At 38.7% G+C, this 20,501-nt stretch overlaps 1 protein-coding gene across 2 annotated transcripts in view; it reads left to right on the forward strand.

Moving 5' to 3' along the window:
• The first annotated feature begins 1,781 nt into the window (after positions 1-1,781).
• Positions 1,782-20,501, forward strand: part of hcn4l (hyperpolarization activated cyclic nucleotide-gated potassium channel 4l) — a 32,141-nt gene continuing 13,421 nt past the window's right edge. The window contains exons 1-4 of one of the 2 annotated variants that reach the window (XM_051884502.1): positions 1,785-3,107; positions 13,100-13,523; positions 15,261-15,422; positions 18,651-18,869. In XM_051884502.1, the coding sequence (XP_051740462.1) occupies positions 2,467-3,107; positions 13,100-13,523; positions 15,261-15,422; positions 18,651-18,869 (1,446 nt within the window). In that variant the 5' untranslated portion in view covers positions 1,785-2,466. The other variant, XM_051884503.1, reaches the window with a different exon arrangement.

The following is a 20,501-nucleotide window of genomic DNA, read 5'->3' on the forward strand; positions in this document are numbered from 1 at the left end:
AAAATTATTAACATTTAAAAAAACAGACATGTTCAAATTCCAAAGCTTGTCAGTCTTACCAACAGGAACTAACAAGCTTTGGAATTTGAACATGTCTGTTTTTAAATGATAAACAAAGTAATTGTAATGAATACAAATGAGTCGTTTTAAGCACTTGGTGGAATTGGCAGATGTTCCCTTCATCATGCGCCGTGGTAGCGCGTCAAATCATTCACATGTATAAATATGAAGCTATTGAGAACGTATTTGATTTTGAATTAATATTTCATGACGATATACAACGTTTACATACTTAAAACTAATCATGGTCTGATATCTTTGTAAGACTGTCGACTTTATAGAACAGTGCCAAGGAAAACTGAGAGCCCCCTAATGGTCGGGAGCATTTCCGTTGTGTTGTGGCTTTATTTCATTGAGTTGTGAATTTATGTTTGCTTTTTTTAAATTTCGTTGTGTTGTGCACTACTGGGCCACCGTACAATAAGCAGTAAAAAAGAAACTCAAATTTAGTATTGAGAGTTGGCTTTATTTGTGCGCATTTTGGGTGTGAGCACAAAATCTACAGGAATAAGCAAAATTGTGCGCAATACACACAATGCCACGCAAAAAAATTCAAGTCCTGTAACACCAACAATATTCATCCGGAGCAAATGAAACAAGTGAGTGAGAGGAGGCGGGTTTGTGCGTCAACTCACTATTGGAGAGATGAGAGAGCGAGAAGCCGCAGCTGGTATTGTGTGTCTATTTTGCGGAAAATGAGTATTGGAGCATTTCAGATATTTCAGTATCGATATGTATCGAAAAAAATGATATTTTTGACAACACTACATTGCACTTAGTTTATTGTTTCAGATGCCTTTTTAAAAGACTACAATTGAAAAAATGTATATTATACAGTATCAAAAATTCAACCCGCCAAAGTGGCTAGTAGAAGTGACTTCGTTACATGCCACTGCTGAAATCCACCCGCATTTGGCTGGTTGTTAATGGCCTAACCTGATTTGCGCAATAGCCTACTGTCTCATCGCATCTTCTTCATAAAACTCCAAACTAAGTACCTGAATATGAATAATAAATTACTCTGAAGCAGTGTGCAAATTATTCAGTGACCTTCAGAGGACTTTCTGTTAGTAATTTTCGGGTTTATTTCAGGTTTGTCGTGCAACCAAAATTGTATTCTGGCATCCCAAATAACCTTAAAGTCGGCATGAAACGGAAGTTGCGATAGTCTTTTCTTCTCTATTGTGATGTATATCCGAGTGAAACGGCTTCTCGAACAAGAAAAAAAATGTAGGCATGGACTTGAATTTGTCCATCGGGAATTGCTTGAATTGTTGTGGTTTGCTATTGGTCGATCATTGGTCGATCTCATGTGAGTGACAGGTTGTCTGGCCTCACAGGGGAAGTTATTTTGATTAAAGATAACAAGGGCATATGAATTGAAAAAAAAAAAAAAAAAAAAATATATATATATATATATATATATATATATAATTTATAACCTAATAAATAGGCTAATAATTTATAATAAATACTGAAATAAAAAGTATTTTAATTTTATGGTGACTTTAAAGACAGTTTAAAGACAATTTTATTATTTTGTTGTGTTGTGTGAATAATCTACAATAAAGTGATATGTTTTGTCGCTTTACGTCCGATACTGATCCTAAACAGCGAAATGTTGCCATGGTTACTTTCTCCTGTGAACGCGATTTCAACTTTTATGGTTACTGAAACGTTTGAAAACGCTATTGAATATCGCGAAATTCTTACGTAAAACGAATACATACTTTTTTGTTTTGACTTCTTCGCACCCTGTTGGTCTGATTCTGTCAAGCCAACTGATAAACAGCTGTTAGCATGGAACAATACCAATTCTTTTCCATCAGGCTTCATGACGTAATACACTGAATGACGTAAAAACGTTACTTTTGCCATTTTGCAATTTTTTTTTATTTAATGTTTGGCGAAAATACACATCAGCAAAGATAGGCAAGCTGAAGATGTCATGCCATATGTCTTTTTTTTTTTTTTTTCTACACCCCTAACAGTCGGTTTAGGTGGTGCGTGCTTATTTGCTGTCTGCGCTTCTATGGCAACGTAATAGATTATCCATCCCCACGCATGTTACCACAACTGAACTGGACATCTTTTGCACATTGAATTACTGATGTGTCAATGGCCGGGGGCTTCGTAAGTGCTGTTTCAAGAGTAGTTTGAAAAGGGGGGTGCAATGATTTGTCATTGAGACGCGCGTCAAATTGCTTCTCGTTCAGACACGTCCGTCCGTCTTCCCGCATCCAGTGTGCGCGCTTTGATTCTGCGCTCTCGGAATCGGTGTCTAGTATTACAGATGCAGCGGGATGCATATTTGTGCATTCATATTTTTGACGACCTATTTTCCAGCCTCCGTCTCTTCTCAGATGATACCGACTGTCATTTGTTCTGTTAAGGTGGTCGATCACAATGCATTCTTCCATGCGCAAACGTCTCTATAGCTTGCCACATCAGTTTGGACACAAGGGTGCTATGACTCGAGACGGCGAAGACAGCGACAAGGACACTCGGAGGAAAAGTGTCAAGATGAAGCATCTTGCCTCCACGGGGAGCTCTAAAGGTGTCAGCGAGGCCAAGAGCGGAGACGCGGAGACCGATGTGGGGAGACCCTTCAGAACCAACGTGAACGGCGACTGCCGGAGGTTCAGAGGCAGCCTCTCTTCCATCACCAGTCGACATGCTCCAGACGCGGATCTGGCGGAGCAGAGGCGCCTCATCGGGGATGCGAGCCCCGAGGACGAAGGTCCCTTGGAGCAAACCGGACCTGGAGAGAGCCAGGGCGCACAGGGCGGTAGCGGCGACGGGGCACAGCAGGCGCCCTCAGAAGAACAGTCCACTTTCGTAAAGTTGGAGGGTATCGATCAGATCCTGCCGGACGATGAGAGGTTATACCAGGCGGGCTTTATTCACAGGCAGTTTGGAGCGATGCTTCAACCGGGAGTCAACAAGTTCTCGCTTCGAATGTTCGGGAGCGAGAAGGCAGTGGAGCGCGAGCAAGAACGGGTCAAATCTGCAGGCTTTTGGATCATTCACCCATACAGTGACTTCAGGTAATCCACTGTCAAATTATCGTCTATGCAAATATTCCCACTACCATTAGGCCTCCAGCAGAGAGCTCTCCAAAATTAAACTGATATTGAGCTTTGCTCACATGTCTGAGAAGATTAATTACAGCCTATTTTTATAGATTTGTTTTTAAAAACGTCTTTCTGTGTCCTTGAGCTTGCCGAGGATATTAAAATCAGGCCCATGCTGCTGCCTTCACTAACATTACCTGGTCATATTCACCTCTTTCCTGTTTGAATGACATTGATACCATCCACATTGCCAGAACACATAATGCAAGGACAAACGGTGCCACCTGTCTCGGTGCCTGTGAGTTTCTGTGATTGTTTTGGCACTCATTGTGTGAAACTTTCACTGCACCAGTCACAGAAGTGAGCTGTCCCTAATCTCTTACTTTACTGCATTAAAATAAGTCGCACAATCATATTTAGATTTGTGTTGTTCTAATGCGACGCTGCTGTTTTCACTCAAACAGAGCTGTATAGGGTGATCAAAATGGGTTAACATGACGACAGGCATTATTGGGAGCAAACATCAGAGAGGATTACGACAACACAATTTATTTAATGGCACTCTGGTTGGTGTGGCTGAACGGTCTGAGTTGGAGGGGGCAGTATACCAACAGTCAGGTAGCTGAAATGGACCACATGGCCTTCGCACAGCCAGGACGGCGTGTAAGCCGAGCAGTTATGCGCTTCTAATGAGCTATTGCCACATTGTTTTGGATATCAGTTGAAATGAAAGACGTAAATTGGGGTTGTGCTACAGTAGTGTTGCAAAGGTGGACTTTGAATCGACAGTAGCTTCACCAGAATGAAAATTCTGGCATCATTTAATCACTCTCATATCGTTCCAAACCTGTATGACTTGTTTTTTTAAACAACTGTTTACAATGAAAGTCAATGGAGTCCAAACAAAACCTTTTTTTGTTTGTTTGTTTTGTTTGGACCCCATTGACTTTGTATGGACAAAAAAAAACAATCTTCTGTTCCACATAAGTCATACATATATATTAAGTCATACAGGGTTGGAACAAGATGAGGGTGAGTAAATAATGGCAGAATTTTCATTTTGTTTGTTTTGTTTTTTGTTTCTTTGCAATGCGTAATTCAGAATATTAATGAAAGAAACACCTGTGAAAAGTCAATATGGAAAATTCCTTATTAACACAGTACGTTGGGTCAGCGGCAATAGCCTTGTGGGCAGCGCCGACATATAGCGCCTTTGCGCTTCAGGCAACCTGAGTTTGAGTCCCGACTTGTGGACCTTTCCCGGTCCTGTCCCCCTCTCTCCCACTTTGCTTCCTGTCTGCTTACTATCCTATTATCATAAGAAAGGCAAAAATAAATCTAAAAAAACAGTACATTGGGCCCTATTTTTATGGATTTTTCTTATTGTTTCCCTTTAACTTCAGTAGTATTTGTACTGGCGAAACCATCCAACATCCAAACCATCCAGTATGTCATCTGACTGAAAACTCTTTAAAATAAAGAGGGTTTTGCAGCAATGCCATAAAAAAAATGCCATTTTTGGTTCTTTCGGTGATCTGTTCTTAAAAAAAAAACTTTTTTTTTCTTTGAAGTGAAGACATTTTTAATAATCTGCAGAATGTTTTCAATATAAAGAACCTTTTGTGCAATGGTGAGGTTCCATGGATGTCAGAGGTTCTTCATGGAACCATCAATGCCAATAAAGAACCGAGAAAAATGTGTCAGCGAGACCTGTTAAGGACCCAAAAAACACAGCAGCAGGTGATTTGTAAAGATTCACCTGTCACACGAGGCAACGTCCTTAGTCGTCTGGCATTTTCAGGTGTCATTTTCACATTTGCCCTTGTCTCCTTCCTCTTGCACTTGCTACATCCCTCTCTCCCCATGCTCTCTGACCTTCCTCCCCTCAGCACTGTTAGGGAAGGGGATGGGCGATGCAGGGAGTTCCATTTGCTGATTGCATCACCTGGTTGATGCAGAAAATGAGAAGAGAGTGTCAGAATGTAGAGCTGTCGAGAGGGGGTGGAAGGTTAGCGTCAGTGTTCAAGGGGTTCTGGAATAAGTGAAGCAAAGAGACGTGCTTTTTTAATGAATCACCACAGAGCAGCTCTGTTCTGCAGTGCATTTGGAAAGCAAAGGAAATATAATTTTCTGCTAAACAATATGGTGCATCACATCATTTCTCCATTAGCTACAGTGGAGAATGAAAGCACTGCTCTCTCACAGAGATAAAAAAAAGAATTTCCTCCGTTACTAAAAGCAGTGACAAACATTTTAGCCCTTTTTAACAAAGCAAACATTTTAGCTCTTTTTATTAAATTATACACTAAACATATTACTGCAATGGATGTGGAATTCTGTGCTTAAGCAATTCATAGGTGTTTCTTCAACGTTGTGCACTTTTGTGTCCCAGAGGTTGATTTTTATTAGAACTAACATGAAGGTTTATTTACATTTATTTTATTTTTATGGCTTTTTATCTAGCCATTTCATAACTTTTAAAGGATTATGACCCTTTTGAGAACAGATGTTAACACACATTATTTTAAACATTAAGAGAAAAGTTGTTATGGTTTCAATTTATGGAGCCATTTCATTGTTCTGGTATAAAACTTAAAGTATCAGTGTAAAATCATACTTTTTTATTAATAATAATAATAAACAGCATATCATATCTTACAACTTTTTCAAGAACAGTTACAAAAAAAGTGAGGGGGACAGAAATGTCAAGTGTAATACCAATTTTTTCTGAATTCTGTCATCAATTTACTCAAGTTGTTCCAAACCTGTATGAATTTCTTTGTTCTGCTGAAGGCAAAAGAAGATATTTTGAAGAATATGGGTTACCAAACAGTTGATGGTCCCCGTTGGCTTCCATATTATGGAGAAAAAAAATACTATTCATCAATTGTTTGGTTACCCATATTCTTCAAAATATCTTCCTCATTTTTAAAAAAAAATTAAAGCCCAATAGCCATATTATGTTAATATTTATTATGAAAACTTATTTGATTTGTTCGTGATAGGATTGTGTCTCTATGATAAAGACATTTGGGAGTTTGTGTACTATAGGTTTGATCATTTTAAAATACAGCAAAGGGGCCCATTTTCTTTCAAAGTTCTGTCATGAAACTCTAGATGGCACAGGCCTGATAGGTCCTTAATTCAGTCTGCTTGCAATCACATCATTCTCTATAGAGCACAGCTGATTTGTTCCTGCTGTATCAGCAGCCAATGAGCTCGCTGCTCAACCTTCAAATACTTGGTCAGCATTTGCTGTACATTGTAAACCCAAACGCTCAAAATACTTAATTGGTTTGAGTAGGACAAACTTAAATTGAACAAAGTATTTCAGTTAAATTAACTGAGTTTTTAGAACTTTCTTTTGAGTTCACAGCACTGACATATTTCAAGTAAACTGAACTGTTTCATTGTTTTGAAATGTGAGTGAACACATTTCTTTTAATTTAGACTAACCTAAGTTTAACTGAAACTGGGCTGGGATTTCTATTTCCCAGCATGCTTTGCCCATGGCACTTGAAAGGGAGAGTAAATGCTAAAATTAAGTGTTATATAATGTTTTTTTGTGCAAGATTAATGGTAAGGGAGATTTAGTAGTGATTAATGTTTTGTTATGCTAATTTAGAAAAGCTTCTGTTAATGTGGGTTTTTGGAGAGTTTGAGAGCAGGTAAGTTACATGTTTTAAGTTGCTGTACTTATTCAGTAAGTGCTATACCATGCTATTGTTAACATGTTAGCAAATTAGCAAGTTGGCATTTTCTGTATTTTCTTATGGTTTACAGTTTAGTAAATAACTGATTTGCAAGAACTCAAAATAAAAAAGTTAATTGACTAAATATTTTATGTTAATTGCTATCAAAATGTATGAGTTAGCCAACTTCAAGTTAGGAGGAATTAACATGCATGAGTACTACAAACTCAAAACTTGATAGTTCTGCTCACTTAAAATTGGGAACATCATAACTCCAAAAATTTGATGTAACTGATTACCTCAATTTTTTTGAGTTAGCCCAACTTCGGGTTTACAGTGTAGCAGTTGAAGCATGTTTTTACAAACCCTCCTCCTTCCCCAGCTCCACCTGTATAGATCTGCTATGGGTAATTCATGAATGCTATATTTGCACAGCAGCAGCATGTCTTACTTGCTCACAGCAGATGCATTGTGTACCTATTGGCTGTAGCAAGTCCCATACTTGCTCTGCAGCAGCAGCAGCACCAAGACCAAACATATCAACATTGTCATGTCCATTACCATACCAAACAGAACATGACAGAACTAGTGAGTGTGTTGTAGGTCTGGGTTGAGTTCACTTTCTAAAGGTCTACAAGGCCAAAAGCACCCATCATTGAAGTAACATCCTTTAGACTATCTGTATTCATTTGATTCTTTTGCATGACGGCAGCATGACAGCCACCCAAGTGAATCGTGGCAATAGTCTTGCATAAACCTATTATTATGTACCCAACACATTAGCTTTCTGCAGGGAACTCCAGAGGCCAGAGCGACTGGTTGAGCTCTGGTGCAGAGCGTTCGGGATGATGGCTAGATCTGGTGAGTAGAGTTGACACAGATTCCACAGAGAGATCATCACAATTGGAGGGATGGGGATTGGGAAAGACAATTAGGACTCATAATATGCTAAGCAGCAACAGAGAGAGAAGGAGAATGGAGAGTGTATTTTTGGCAGATTGTAACAGAAAGCTGATTATTGCAAAGGCTTTTGTTTGGATGAAATGTGTTCCCTCTGCTGTCATTTAACAGTGACTCTCATCTGTTAGTTGATTTTTAGCCTAAATAGGGTTGTTAAAGATCCATACAACTCCAGAAGGCCAAACAAACAATGAAACAATGCTAGACTTTCTCGCAGAACTATTTCCACTTTTCCAAGCTAGTATTTTTCAAGTTCATACCCACGACAGATGTCCATTTTACAGTATATTGTGACAATCTGAGATTCACATTGCTTGCAAATGACATTGAAGATTGCTTCTTGTGGTTTCTGGTTGTTTGTAGTGTAGGTTCTTATGATATATCACTTGTTTACACATGATAATTGAGAAGAGAATAATGTCTATAATGTGGTTACAGTTGGATATTCCCAATACAATTAGGGCTCTAGTAACAGTGTGGGTTGACGGTTGCATATACATGTTGCATATATAGACTAGTGATGTCCGATTCTTGAACGAATCATTCTGAGGAAGTGAACCGGTTAATTGAAACGAGCTGTCCAAAAGAACCGGTTCGCTGAAATGAATCAGACTTTAAATTCACTAATATAGACAGTGTAAAGGCTAATATACACATGATGGAAGCTTACAGGCCATAATATAATCCTGAGATTAAGTGGACCAAGAAATACTGTGATGTGATGTGATATGATGTTATATGAAGAGATTACCAACTAATTGGTAGGCCCAGACAGAATCTGTTTGTTGTTGTTGTTGTTTTTCCTTTCAATTTTCATGCTTATTTGAGGAAAAAAATCCGGTTGATCTGGAAAAATGTATTATTTATTAAAATATTTAACTAACAAACACACAAGGTCTGGGGACTGTGTAGAATTCTGTGACGTGGTCTTAAATACAGCATAGTTTCTTAATGAAAACTATAAATTTAACATTTTACAGAAATTATTATAATGCGGTTTTGTTTTCTTTTAACGGTTTTAGTTCTTGCATAAGTGTACGGTACAAACAGTTCAGCACATGTTGCTGTATTACTTATTCTTTTTGCCTACGGACTGCTTTGACCACTGGAGCATCTGTCCAAGGCTAAATGTCAATGGCAAATCCTTTATAATCTGAAAACTGTCTGAGAATAATCTGGTAGATTTAGTGACACTTCCTATAGATGGTTTGTTCTTGTTTAATCTCCCCCAAAGCTCATTTAAAGCAATGTAAAATAGAGCAATGCAATGCAGAAGTGTGGAAATAGTATTTTTCCATTTGATTAAACCCAGATTTTATATTGCGCTTAAAAGTAGGTATTTAACATACATGTGATTATAGTATTATCTTGCCAGAGAAGCAGCATATAATATTAGCGTAATTTTATTCAGATACTTTATTTGTTAAGTGCCATCTGATGTATTTAAAAAGTCCATGAAATAGATTTACAAGCAAAGCACAGGTTTTTGTACAGTATTTCTTATTAAAGTCCCTCTGTAGTCAATAATTGTATCCCTTAAAAGTCATCTTTGATCACCAAAATGACATATTTAAACATTTTTTTCCTGTGAAAAAAAATTCTTCATGCCTTAAAATAGCTTGAATGTAACTACAACCTTGCCTCATTTAGTATACTGGGGTCTGTGAATATACTAATTAGCCCCGCCTCCACCCGAGCTCAGAGATCCACTCGGTCAACTTACTGAGGTAAACGCTGCACAACGGTATCGCTCTTTTCAACATCGGACACATAACGATAATTAATATATGATTAGCCTTTTGCTTGACTATCAAACAGCTTAATATGCTGCTAATGTTACACAAACCATGTTCTCGTTCACCATGTCAGAGTCAGACAGCTGCCTGCGAACAACTCAGAACGTCAGTGGAGAAAGGCATATAGTTCATCATAACATCGTAATATACATCATACACCCGCCATATTGCTAAATCTACACAATTTTTCATATCAACAGAAAAATATACCGGGATAACCTGGCTTCTCTCGAGACTCCCCTGCTAGTTCGCTGTTAATGAAATGCTAAAGCCGTGGTTGGTTACAAGGTAGTTTGTTACATCACAGATTTCAAACCGCGTTTTTGAGACTGTCTTTGGTTCACTGGTGTTGACATATGAATTTACACATGGTTTGTCTTAAAGCATATAGACATATAAACAACATTAAAAACTTTATTTTCAACACAGGGTTTTTAAAACAGTAAGTTTGAGTGGGATATATCATAAGGCTTTTTTTTTTTTGTAGGTTATGCTAGCTTAAAAGATGCTAGTTGCTAGTCAATTGAAGGTTGTTTTAGGGACATTATCATTGGGGGAATTTAATTGGACAAATCTGTGTAGCGGAGGATGAGTCCTTAATATTTTTTACAGATTTTTACAAGAACCCAGCTAACAAAAGTATTTTCTAAGAGCGTTTTGCTAACGTTCCCATTAAGGTTTGAAAACGTTGTTTCTGGATGTTCCCTGAATGTTCGAAATGTTCAGTTTTTTATATGTTTTAAAATGTTAAGTAAACATTCCATTTTATAATTTTGCGAAAGTTATGGGAACATTAAAACAAGTAGCAACGTTTAAAAAAAATGTTAGACGTACTAAAACTTTAAGAAAAAAACGTTCCATGAAAGCTGTATAAATAAATGTTTTTGTGCTAACATTTTGAGAACATTATTAGAGACCAAAACATTGAAGAAACATTCTATTAACATTACTGGATGAACATTTTTATCGTAACTTTTAGAGAACCTTGACAGAACGTTAGCTAAATGTTCTGAGAACGTTCCCTATTAGCTGGGAAAATTTGGATTTTATATACCTTTGGCATATAGATTGCTAGACTAAAAAACATCAAAACCCCAATTTTTAGCTGTATGTAAAACAATACATAGCTTTTTTATGTGTTTATGGTTGTTTACACTAATATGATTGCTGATAAGTGTAACCTTCAGTCACGATCTGATACTGTGTGAGATCATGGATAATCTGCTTTTGATCGTTTCTGTGATCATTTCACAAGCAATTTGTCACAGAAGAAAACATTGTGACCTATTTATACACAAATATAAGGGCCAAGTCTAAAATCGAACAGAATGTTTTTTTTCTTGTCCATGGTGTCAAACAACACCTAATCCCACTGGACAACTCTGAAATGCTGAGAGCCTCATTCTCTCTTTGCAATCCATACCGAGCTGGACGGTTTATCAACCCTCTGTCTGATCGATTCCTGCTTAATTACAACAGCAGCAAAGGACTGGAATTTATTAACCAACTAGCTCTCTACCACGCTATAAATGAAGAACGCAATCAACGACTTCAGTTTTTGGTGTATATCAAATGATTTGAATGAATATTAGCATATGGGGAAAAGAGCCAGACAAATAAAGTGAAATAGTGTGAAATATTAGAAGCATTACTGAATGTTTTATGCAACCAGAAAAGGCTCATTTTGGCATGTAAGGGCCAATGGGGTAATTAATGCTGCGTTCAGCAATTATGGCGGCTTGTTTTTGTGTAAACGTTTCACCCAGCAGATCTTTTATTGATGAAATGGCGGTTTTGCCAGAGGTCTCCTGGATGTCTTCCAGCCCCTTTCATTTACATACGTACGACACATCCAATTACCAAACAGGGAACTCATCCATAAACGAGAAGTAATAGCCCAACCAGACAGCCAGCCATTTCCAGCGTCAGTCAGGGTCTAAGCTCTCTCAAGCGTTCTCAAGGAATCCTGAGTATGGTTTTTAGATTAGTGTTTGTCATTACTGACATCATAATACTTATTTTGAGGAAATTATGGCAGACAATTATGTGTATGCATTTGGCTGATGCATTTACCCAAAGCCACTAACAGTGCTTTCAAGGCAATTATTGCCAGGCGCATCAGTTTAGCTACAGAACTACATGCTTACCAGTTCTGTGTGAGCTTGCTAGTTGGTCTTAAAGGGTAAGTTCACCCAAAACTGAAAATTCTGCCATCATTTACTTACCCTCATGTCGTTCCAAACCCGTAAGACTTCCGTTCATCTTCGGAACACAAATAAAGATCTTTTTGATGAAATCTGAGAGCTTTTTGTCCCTCCATAGACAGCTATGCAACTGACACTTTGACGCTTCAAAAAGGTCAAAAAGAAATCGTAAAACAAATCCATATGAATTGACCCTTCGCCAGGAGTTTGATTGACAGGGGATCTAACCAGTCATAATGCCAAATCTGCCGTTTTGTTCGACAAAGCAGTCAGGGGAGTTTAACATCGGTGGACTTGAACTTGACATATTTCCACGGTTGAAACAACATTCCTTCTGATGTTCATTCATGTTTATTTGATGCTAGAAATTAACTAGTAGGAAGAGATGATCGGTTTATGAGCCGCTTGAACTGAGGTGCTACAGTGATCTGTCATGACACATTAAAGAGCCACAAAACGGTATTTATCATTTAAATTTCTTTAAGACTTGGTTTCATATCAAAATTAACCTGCTCTGTCTTGTCTGTCGACGCGTTGTCAGTTTCCTCTTTGCTCCGTGTATTTTTCACTGCCTGAGAACATGATGTGTGGCGTGACAGCGGCATGGTTTGTGGGACATAGCAACAATAACTAAATAACCACCCCCTTTAGTTACTGTGAATTTTAGTCTTTGCAAACGGTCGATTGAGCGGTTTAATCCAAATCTTCTGAAGAGACTTGATCGCTTTATATGATAAACAGATTTAATTGAGGCTTTTTTCACATATAAATATTGATCAGCGAACAGAAGCTCAATTGAAACTGCTTGACGTGCGAGAACAAACCTCTTGCGGAAGCTCAAACGTGCAGCGTAATTTAAGAACGAACCTCATTGGTTCTCGAACGTCAAGCGAAAATGCTTAAGCTTCTGTTTACCATAACTGATGTGTGAGTTGATAAATGTTCATATCTGAATATAAGCCTAAATTCAATCTGTTCATCATATAAAGCAATCGCGTCTTTTCAGAAAATTGACTAAATTCATATGGATTAGTTTTATGATCTCTTTATTAACTTTTTGAAGATGAACAAGTCTTACAGGTTTGGAACGACATGAGGGTGAGTAATTAATGACAATTTTCAATTTTGGGTGAACTAACCCTTTAAATGTTTCTGTGCGTATGGGTCTGTATGTAAAAGAGAATTCAACTACTATTAAAAATGAAGCACTTAACTGTAATATATAATCTTTAATTGCCTTTAATCGGTAATGGCTCCAAAGGTCATTTTACGCTCTTCTGTTCCTAACACTTTGTCTATTTTATGTCCTCCAGGTTCTACTGGGACCTGATCATGCTGCTCTTGATGGTGGGCAACTTGATCATCATCCCCGTAGGCATCACCTTCTTTAAAGATGAACACACTCCCGCCTGGATAGTCTTTAACGTGGTCTCTGACACATTCTTCCTGGTTGACTTGGTGCTGAACTTCCGCACCGGGATCGTCAAGGAAGACAGCACGGAAATCATCCTGGACCCTCAGCAGATCAAGGTGAAGTACCTTCGGAGCTGGTTTGCTGTGGATTTCATCTCCTCCATTCCTGTGGATTACATCTTCCTCATTGTGGAGACGCGAATCGACTCAGACTTCTACAAGACAGCACGGGCGTTGAGGATTGTGCGTTTCACTAAAATACTCAGTCTGCTTCGGCTACTGAGATTGTCCAGACTCATTAGATACATCCACCAATGGGAAGAGGTAAGATACACGTGTGTAGACTGTTAGATTGTAACATAACTATTGCAAATAAACACCCTTTTTTGCGGCTTGTTTAATATTCCCGTACCATGTCTAATGAATATACTCATTCCATAAACACAACTGTAACCGTAATGTAAACCATTAAAGGAATTTTTTGACTTGAAATTAAAATTCTGCCATCATTTACTCACCCTCATGTCATTCTAAAGTCATGAAGAATGGGGATTTGGGCTGTTGAGCTCTAAAATGACAAAAAATTATAAAAGTATCACAGAAGTACCAAAAATACTGCTTATTTTAATATATACACTACTGCTAAAAAATGTTTGGGGTCAGTAGGATTTTTTTTCTTGAAAGAAGTTAATACTTCAGCATAAACTCATTAAATTGATCAAGTGACAGACATTTATAATGTTATAAAATGTTTCCATTTTAAATAAATGCTGTTCTCTTGAACTTTCTATTCATCAAAGAATCTGTATCATGGTTTCCACAAAAATATTAAGCAGCACAACTGTTTTCAACATTGATAATAATATTAGAATGATGGATTATGTGACACTGAAGACTGGAGTAATGATGCTGAAATATCACAGGAATAAATTACATTTTAAAATATATTCAAATAGTAAAAAATTATTTTGAATCATAATAATATTTCATAATATTACTGTTTTTACTGTATTTTGATCAAATACATGTAGCCTTGGTGAGGACAGGAGACTATGCGACACCTTTAGGTTTGGAACAACATGTAAATGATGGCAGAAATTTAATTTTGGATGGACTCTTCTTTTAATTACCTATAAAATCAGAGGAAAATGACTGGTAACAGTGTCCTCTAAAGGCCATTTCACACTGCACCAACAGATGCCGACCAGCGTGAACAATCACTAGATTACATTCAGTTCTTGGACATCCTACGACCCGACAATGTTCAACTGGCGACAGACACCGACAGGAGTAACACACTGATCCAACAAAACCCAACAAAGTATCTTTTGCTGTTGGTCGGCATCTGTCTGTTCCGTGTGAATTGACCTTAATAGTGACCTAATAGAATGGCTAATGGAAATGTTGTTCTAGGACCAACAAGTGTTGATGCAGGAACACACCCTACTTGTTAAAAATCACGGTCAGCAATAATGGACAAAAAGTCACATTAACTTCACACTTGTATCTGAAACTCAGGGACTGTTTTGCCATCACGTGGATTTAATTTTAGCTCTGCCAAAGAAAGCTGCTTCTAAATCAAGCTGCAATTAGCCACAATTGCAGACAGTAATGTGTTACTCAACCTAACCATTGTTTGTCCATGGCAAAGTTAAAAGCGTGCACCATGACCCTTTAATTGCTTCGATCGCTCAACCCTATCGGCCCTCAACCTTGCGAGTTAACGGAAATCTATTGGATTTCGCACTTTAATTACTGCTATTTGGGAACGCCGTCTTTTTGTTCACTGGGGGGTGGTGCATTGGTGCCGTTATGGATTGTGGGTAACATCAGCCTCTCTTTTGGCCTCCCACTGATCTCCTAGGAACTATTAGTGACATTAGCAGAAGAGATACAGTACCTTATGTAATACTCCACAAGCCAAGCATTTTGCTACTAAAAACCAGCTTAAGGACAATGTGGCCTAGAACTGAGTGAGGATTAAATCTTAATTGTGACCCAATGCGGCATATTCTAGTTCTGCCATCATGGTCGCACATCTCTGACCTCTTTTTCCTTTAGATTTTTCACATGACCTATGACCTGGCTAGTGCCATGGTGCGCATTGTGAATCTCATTGGAATGATGTTGTTGCTGTGCCACTGGGATGGATGCTTGCAGTTCCTGGTGCCCATGCTGCAGGATTTCCCTTCAGACTGCTGGGTGGCTAAAAACAAAATGGTGGTAAGTGCGAAGGGCCGATCCATGTTTGTTTCTCCTTTATTTTACATGGGCAGAAGTTTTTTTGATTCCAATATCCACATTCTGAAAAAACCTGACAACATAAATGCAGCAGAATAGAATACCTGTATTTACATAACTGCTGGAAAACAGAATAAATGGCCTGAATGGAACAGTTTGAATTATGGAAGGCTATTTCTGTCTCAGAGTAAAAATAAAAGGGTAATTGTGAGATGAAGTTTACATTGTGAAATAAAAAGTTCTGTCATGAAATTCTAGATGGCGCAGGCTGATAGGTCCTTAACTCAATCTGCTTGCAATCACATCATTCTCTATAGGGTTCCTGCTGTATCAGTAGCCAATGAGCTGGCTGCTCAACATTCAAATACTTGGTCAGCGTTTGTTGTAGCAGTTTTCAGCACTTTCAGAAACCCTCCACCTTCCCCAGCTCCACCTGTATAGATCTGATACGGGTAATTCATGTAGGCTATATTGTACAGCAGCAGCATGTCTTACTTGCTCACAGCAGCGTGTTGTGTATGTATTGGCAGTAGCAATTCCCGTACTTGTTCTGCAGCAGCAATAACAGCTGCAGAAGCAGCAATAACCAACAGCAGCAGCAATAACAGCAGTAGCAGTAACAGCAGCAATAACAGCAGCGATAACAGCAGCAGCTTCAGCAGCAATAACAGCAGCAGTAGCAATAACAGCTGCAGCAATAAAAAACAGCAGCAGCAGCAGCATAGCAGATCTATTCCGCCAAGACCAAACATATCAACATTGTAACATCCATTACCATGCCAAACACTCAGAGTTGTCATGTCAGAAATAAAGTCTATTGTGTGTCACAACTGTTAAAAATACAAAGGCACAATCGCAAGAAATGAAGTCACATTGTGAGATACACTATATTGCCAAAAGTATTGGGACACCCCTTCAAATCACTGAATTCAGGTGTTCCAATCACTTCCATGGCCACAAGTGTATAAAATCAAGCACCTATAGGCATGCAGACTGCTTCTACAAACATTTGTGAAAGAATGGGTCGCTCTCAGGAGCTCAGTAAATTCAAGCGTTGTACCGTGATAGGTTGCCACCTGTATAATAAGTCCATTTGTGAAATTTCCTCACTACTAAATATTCCACGGTCAACTGTTGGTGATATTATAACAAAGTGGAAGCAATTGGGAACAACAGCAACTCAGCCATGAAGTGGTAGGCCACGTAAAATCACAGAGGCGCACAGTGCACAGAATTCGCCAACTTTCTGCAGAGTCAGTAGCTACAGACCTCCAAACTTCATGTGGCCATTAGATTAGCTCAAGAACAGTGCGTAGAGAGCTTCATGGAATGGGTTTCCATGGCCGAGCAGCTGCATCCAAGCCTTACATCACCAAGTGCAATGCAAAGTGTCGGATGCAGTGGTGTAAAGCACGCCGCCACTGGACTCCAGAGCAGTGGAGACGTGTTCTCTGGAGTGACGAATCACGCTTCTCTGTCTGGTAATCCGATGGACGAGTCTAAGTTTGGCGGTTGCCAGGAGAACGGTACTTGCCTGACTGCATTGTACCAAGTGTAAAGTTTGGTGGAGGGGGAATTATGGTGTGGGGTTGTTTTTCAGGGCTTGGGCTTGGCCCCTTAGTTCCAGTGAAAGGAACTCTTAATGCTTCAACATACCAAGACATTTTGGACAATTTCATGCTCCCAACATTGTGGGAACAGTTTGGGGATGGCCCCTTCCTGTTCCAACATGACTGCGCACCAGTGCACAAAGCAAGGTCCATAAAGACATGGATGAGCGAGTTTGGTGCAGAGGAACTTGACTGGCCTGCACAGAGTCCAGACCTCAACCCGATAGAACACCTTTAGGATGAATAAGAGTGGAGACCGTGAGCCAGGCCTTCTCGTCCAACATCAGTGCCTGACCTCACAAATGCGCTTCTAGAAGAATGGTCAAAAATTCATATAAACACACTCCTAAACCTTGTGGAAAGCCTTCCCAGAAGAGTTGAAGCTGTTATAGCTGCAAAGAGTGGGCCAACTCCATATTAAACCCTATGGATTAAGAATGGGATGTCATTAAAGTTCATGTGCACTTAAAGGCAGGCGTCCCAAAACTTTTGGCAATATAGTGTATATAGTGACAATTATAATGTGGCATTTATGTGAAATAAAGTGGCATATATTAGATAAAAAGTCAGAATTAGCAATATAAAGCCACATTGTGAAATATAAAGTCGCAATTACGAGAAACAAAGTTGGAGTTAAATTAAATGGAGTTGTAAATTAAAATAAATTGTTGCAGTTTTTCATGATATAAAGCCACATTATGAAATATTAAGGTGTAATTGCGAGAAGTCACAATTATGAGAAAAAATATTGCAATTACAGGAAACTATGTTGCAATTATGAGAAATAGTCACAAGTATGAGAAATAAAGATGCAATTACGAAAAATAAAATCCACATTGTAGATATAAAGTAAAAATTATGACAAACAAGGTCAAAATTACAAGAAATAAAGTCATAATTATGACAAACAACGTTGCAATTGTAAGCTATAAAGTCGTAATTACTTTTTCATTTTTTACTCTGAGGCAGACTGGAACTGGCTTTCATATTGAACTAATATTTATAAAAGTAATGTTTTTGACTGAAATAAGGCCAGCTGCATCATTTCCTGGACCTGCATGATAAGTATTTGGCCCAAAAGTGCCAGGCCTGAGCAAATCATTTTGCAAAAAGATGAATACTGTCCGTGACTATGCTTCATTTGCATTTGTAAAACAGTACCTTCTGCTTTCCTCCATCCTCTGATATCAAGAAAGCACGTGCGGCATTCGCAATGACCCTTCTGCTAAAGGACGTGATATCCCCCCCTCCCCCCATCTCTCTCTCTCTGGCCTTTACTAAGGCTCTTCTGAGTCCTGTCAGAAATATATAGAAACACTGTCACTTTTTTTCCAGTCTAACACTCTCTCGCGCTCTTTCTCTCACATTCTGTCATTCTCAACTCTATTTTCTCTCTTCTCCCTCTCATTGGTTCATACCTTTGTCCCTTCACGACACGTTTTGTCCCTCTTTCACCGTCTCCTATTTCTTTTGCTCTCTATCACAATTGATGTCTTTCAAGCTTATAATTATATTCATGCTTTAATTTGGGTTCTTTTTTCTCTTTATCTCTTTCCTGCTCTCTCTCTGTCCATCGCTCCCTTTCTCTCTTTCCTCACAGAATGACACATGGGGTCAGCAGTACTCTTACGCCCTGTTTAAGGCCATGAGCCACATGCTGTGTATCGGGTATGGCATGTACCCTCCTGTGGGCATGACGGATGTGTGGCTGACCATCCTCAGCATGATCGTGGGCGCAACCTGCTATGCCATGTTTGTGGGCCATGCCACCGCCCTCATTCAATCACTGGACTCCTCACGTAGGCAGTACCAGGAGAAGGTTGGTAAAAAAAAAAAGAGCAGGTGATGAAATCAGTTGCTGCAAGATGCTAAAGTGTGAATATTCAGATGCATTGTGATGTAAAATTATTTAAAATGATTAATTATTATTTTGTATTATATTACAGAATAATTTAATATAGGGAACCTTGGGGCAACTGTAATGCAAAATTCCTTTGCTCATAAATAAGCTAATGATGACACATACTCTGCACATGCTCAGTAAAGTTTGTGTTTTGAGAAATTATATTTGGATGTTCAGTTTGGATGTCTGAAATTTTGATTCCCTTGGAACACAGTTTATATCAATTTTATTTGATGGTTAAAAGTTTCTAAAGCTAACGCTATTGCTTTATTTATCAGGTTAGGGGCCATTGTAAAAGTAAAAGTCACTTTTGATCAATTTAATGCTGAATGAAAGTATTAATTGCCTAAAAAATATCTTACTGACCACAAACTATGAACAGTAGTGTATATTATATTGATGGTCAGTGTTGGGGAAAGTTACTTTTAAAAGTAATGCGTTACAATATTATGTCACACCCTTAAAAAGTAACTACTTGAATTACTAAGTTACTTTTTATGGAAAGTAATATGTTCATTTTGAGGAATACTGAATCTGTTTTTGTGCAAGTGAGATGAGTAAACGATCACATTTAGTCTAAAACTACAATAGCCATCATGTTTACACAGCGCACACAATGCCTCTGCACTTACTCTCGATTTCTCTCAATATGGAGACAGAAGAGGTATCAGTCTACAGTATAAATGGGAAAACAAAGTAACTTGCATTACTTATCTGAAAAAGTAATGGAGATATTTTGTTGTAAATTGAAAAAGTAATGCGTTACTAGTTACTTGAAAAAAGTAATCTGATTACAGATTACACACGTTACTTAATATTCTTTACCCCCAACACTGTTGATGGTGCATTTATTTTTGGCACATATATTTCTTATACCAAATGATGGAGGTTAGTAGCAGTCCATCAGTTATTAAGGAATATGTTACAACTGTCTGCTGTATTCTTTTTATAGTTGTGGAAAATACACCAATCAGGCATAACATTATGACCACTGACAGGTGAAGTGAATAACACTGATTATCTCTTCATCACGGCACCTGTTAATGGGTGGGATATATTAGGCAGCAAGTGAACATTTTGTCCTCAAAGTTGATGCATTAGAAGCAGGAAAAATGGGCAAGTGTAAGGATTTGAGTGAGTTTGACAAGGGCCAAATTGTGATGGCTAGACGACTGGGTCAGAGCATCTCCAAAACTGCAGCTCTTGTGGGGTGTTCCCGGTCTGCAGTGGTCAGTATCTATCAAAAGTGGTCGAAGGAAGGAACAGTGGTGAACCGGCGGCAGGGTCATGGGCGGCCAAGGCTCATTGATGCATGTGCGGAGCAAAGGCTGGCCCGTGTGGTCCGATCCAACAGACGAGCTACTGTAGCTCAAATTGCTCAAGAAGTTAATGCTGGTTCTGATAGAAAGGTGTCAGAATACACAGTGCATCACAGTTTGTTCCATATGGGGCTGCATAGCCACAGACCAGTCAGGGTGCCCATGCTGACCCCTGTCCACCGCCGAAAGCACCAACAGCACGTGAGCATCAGAACTGGACCACGGAGCA

This window comes from Ctenopharyngodon idella, chromosome 24, assembly GCF_019924925.1.
Source record: "Ctenopharyngodon idella isolate HZGC_01 chromosome 24, HZGC01, whole genome shotgun sequence".
Taxonomy (NCBI): Eukaryota; Metazoa; Chordata; class Actinopteri; order Cypriniformes; family Xenocyprididae; genus Ctenopharyngodon; species Ctenopharyngodon idella.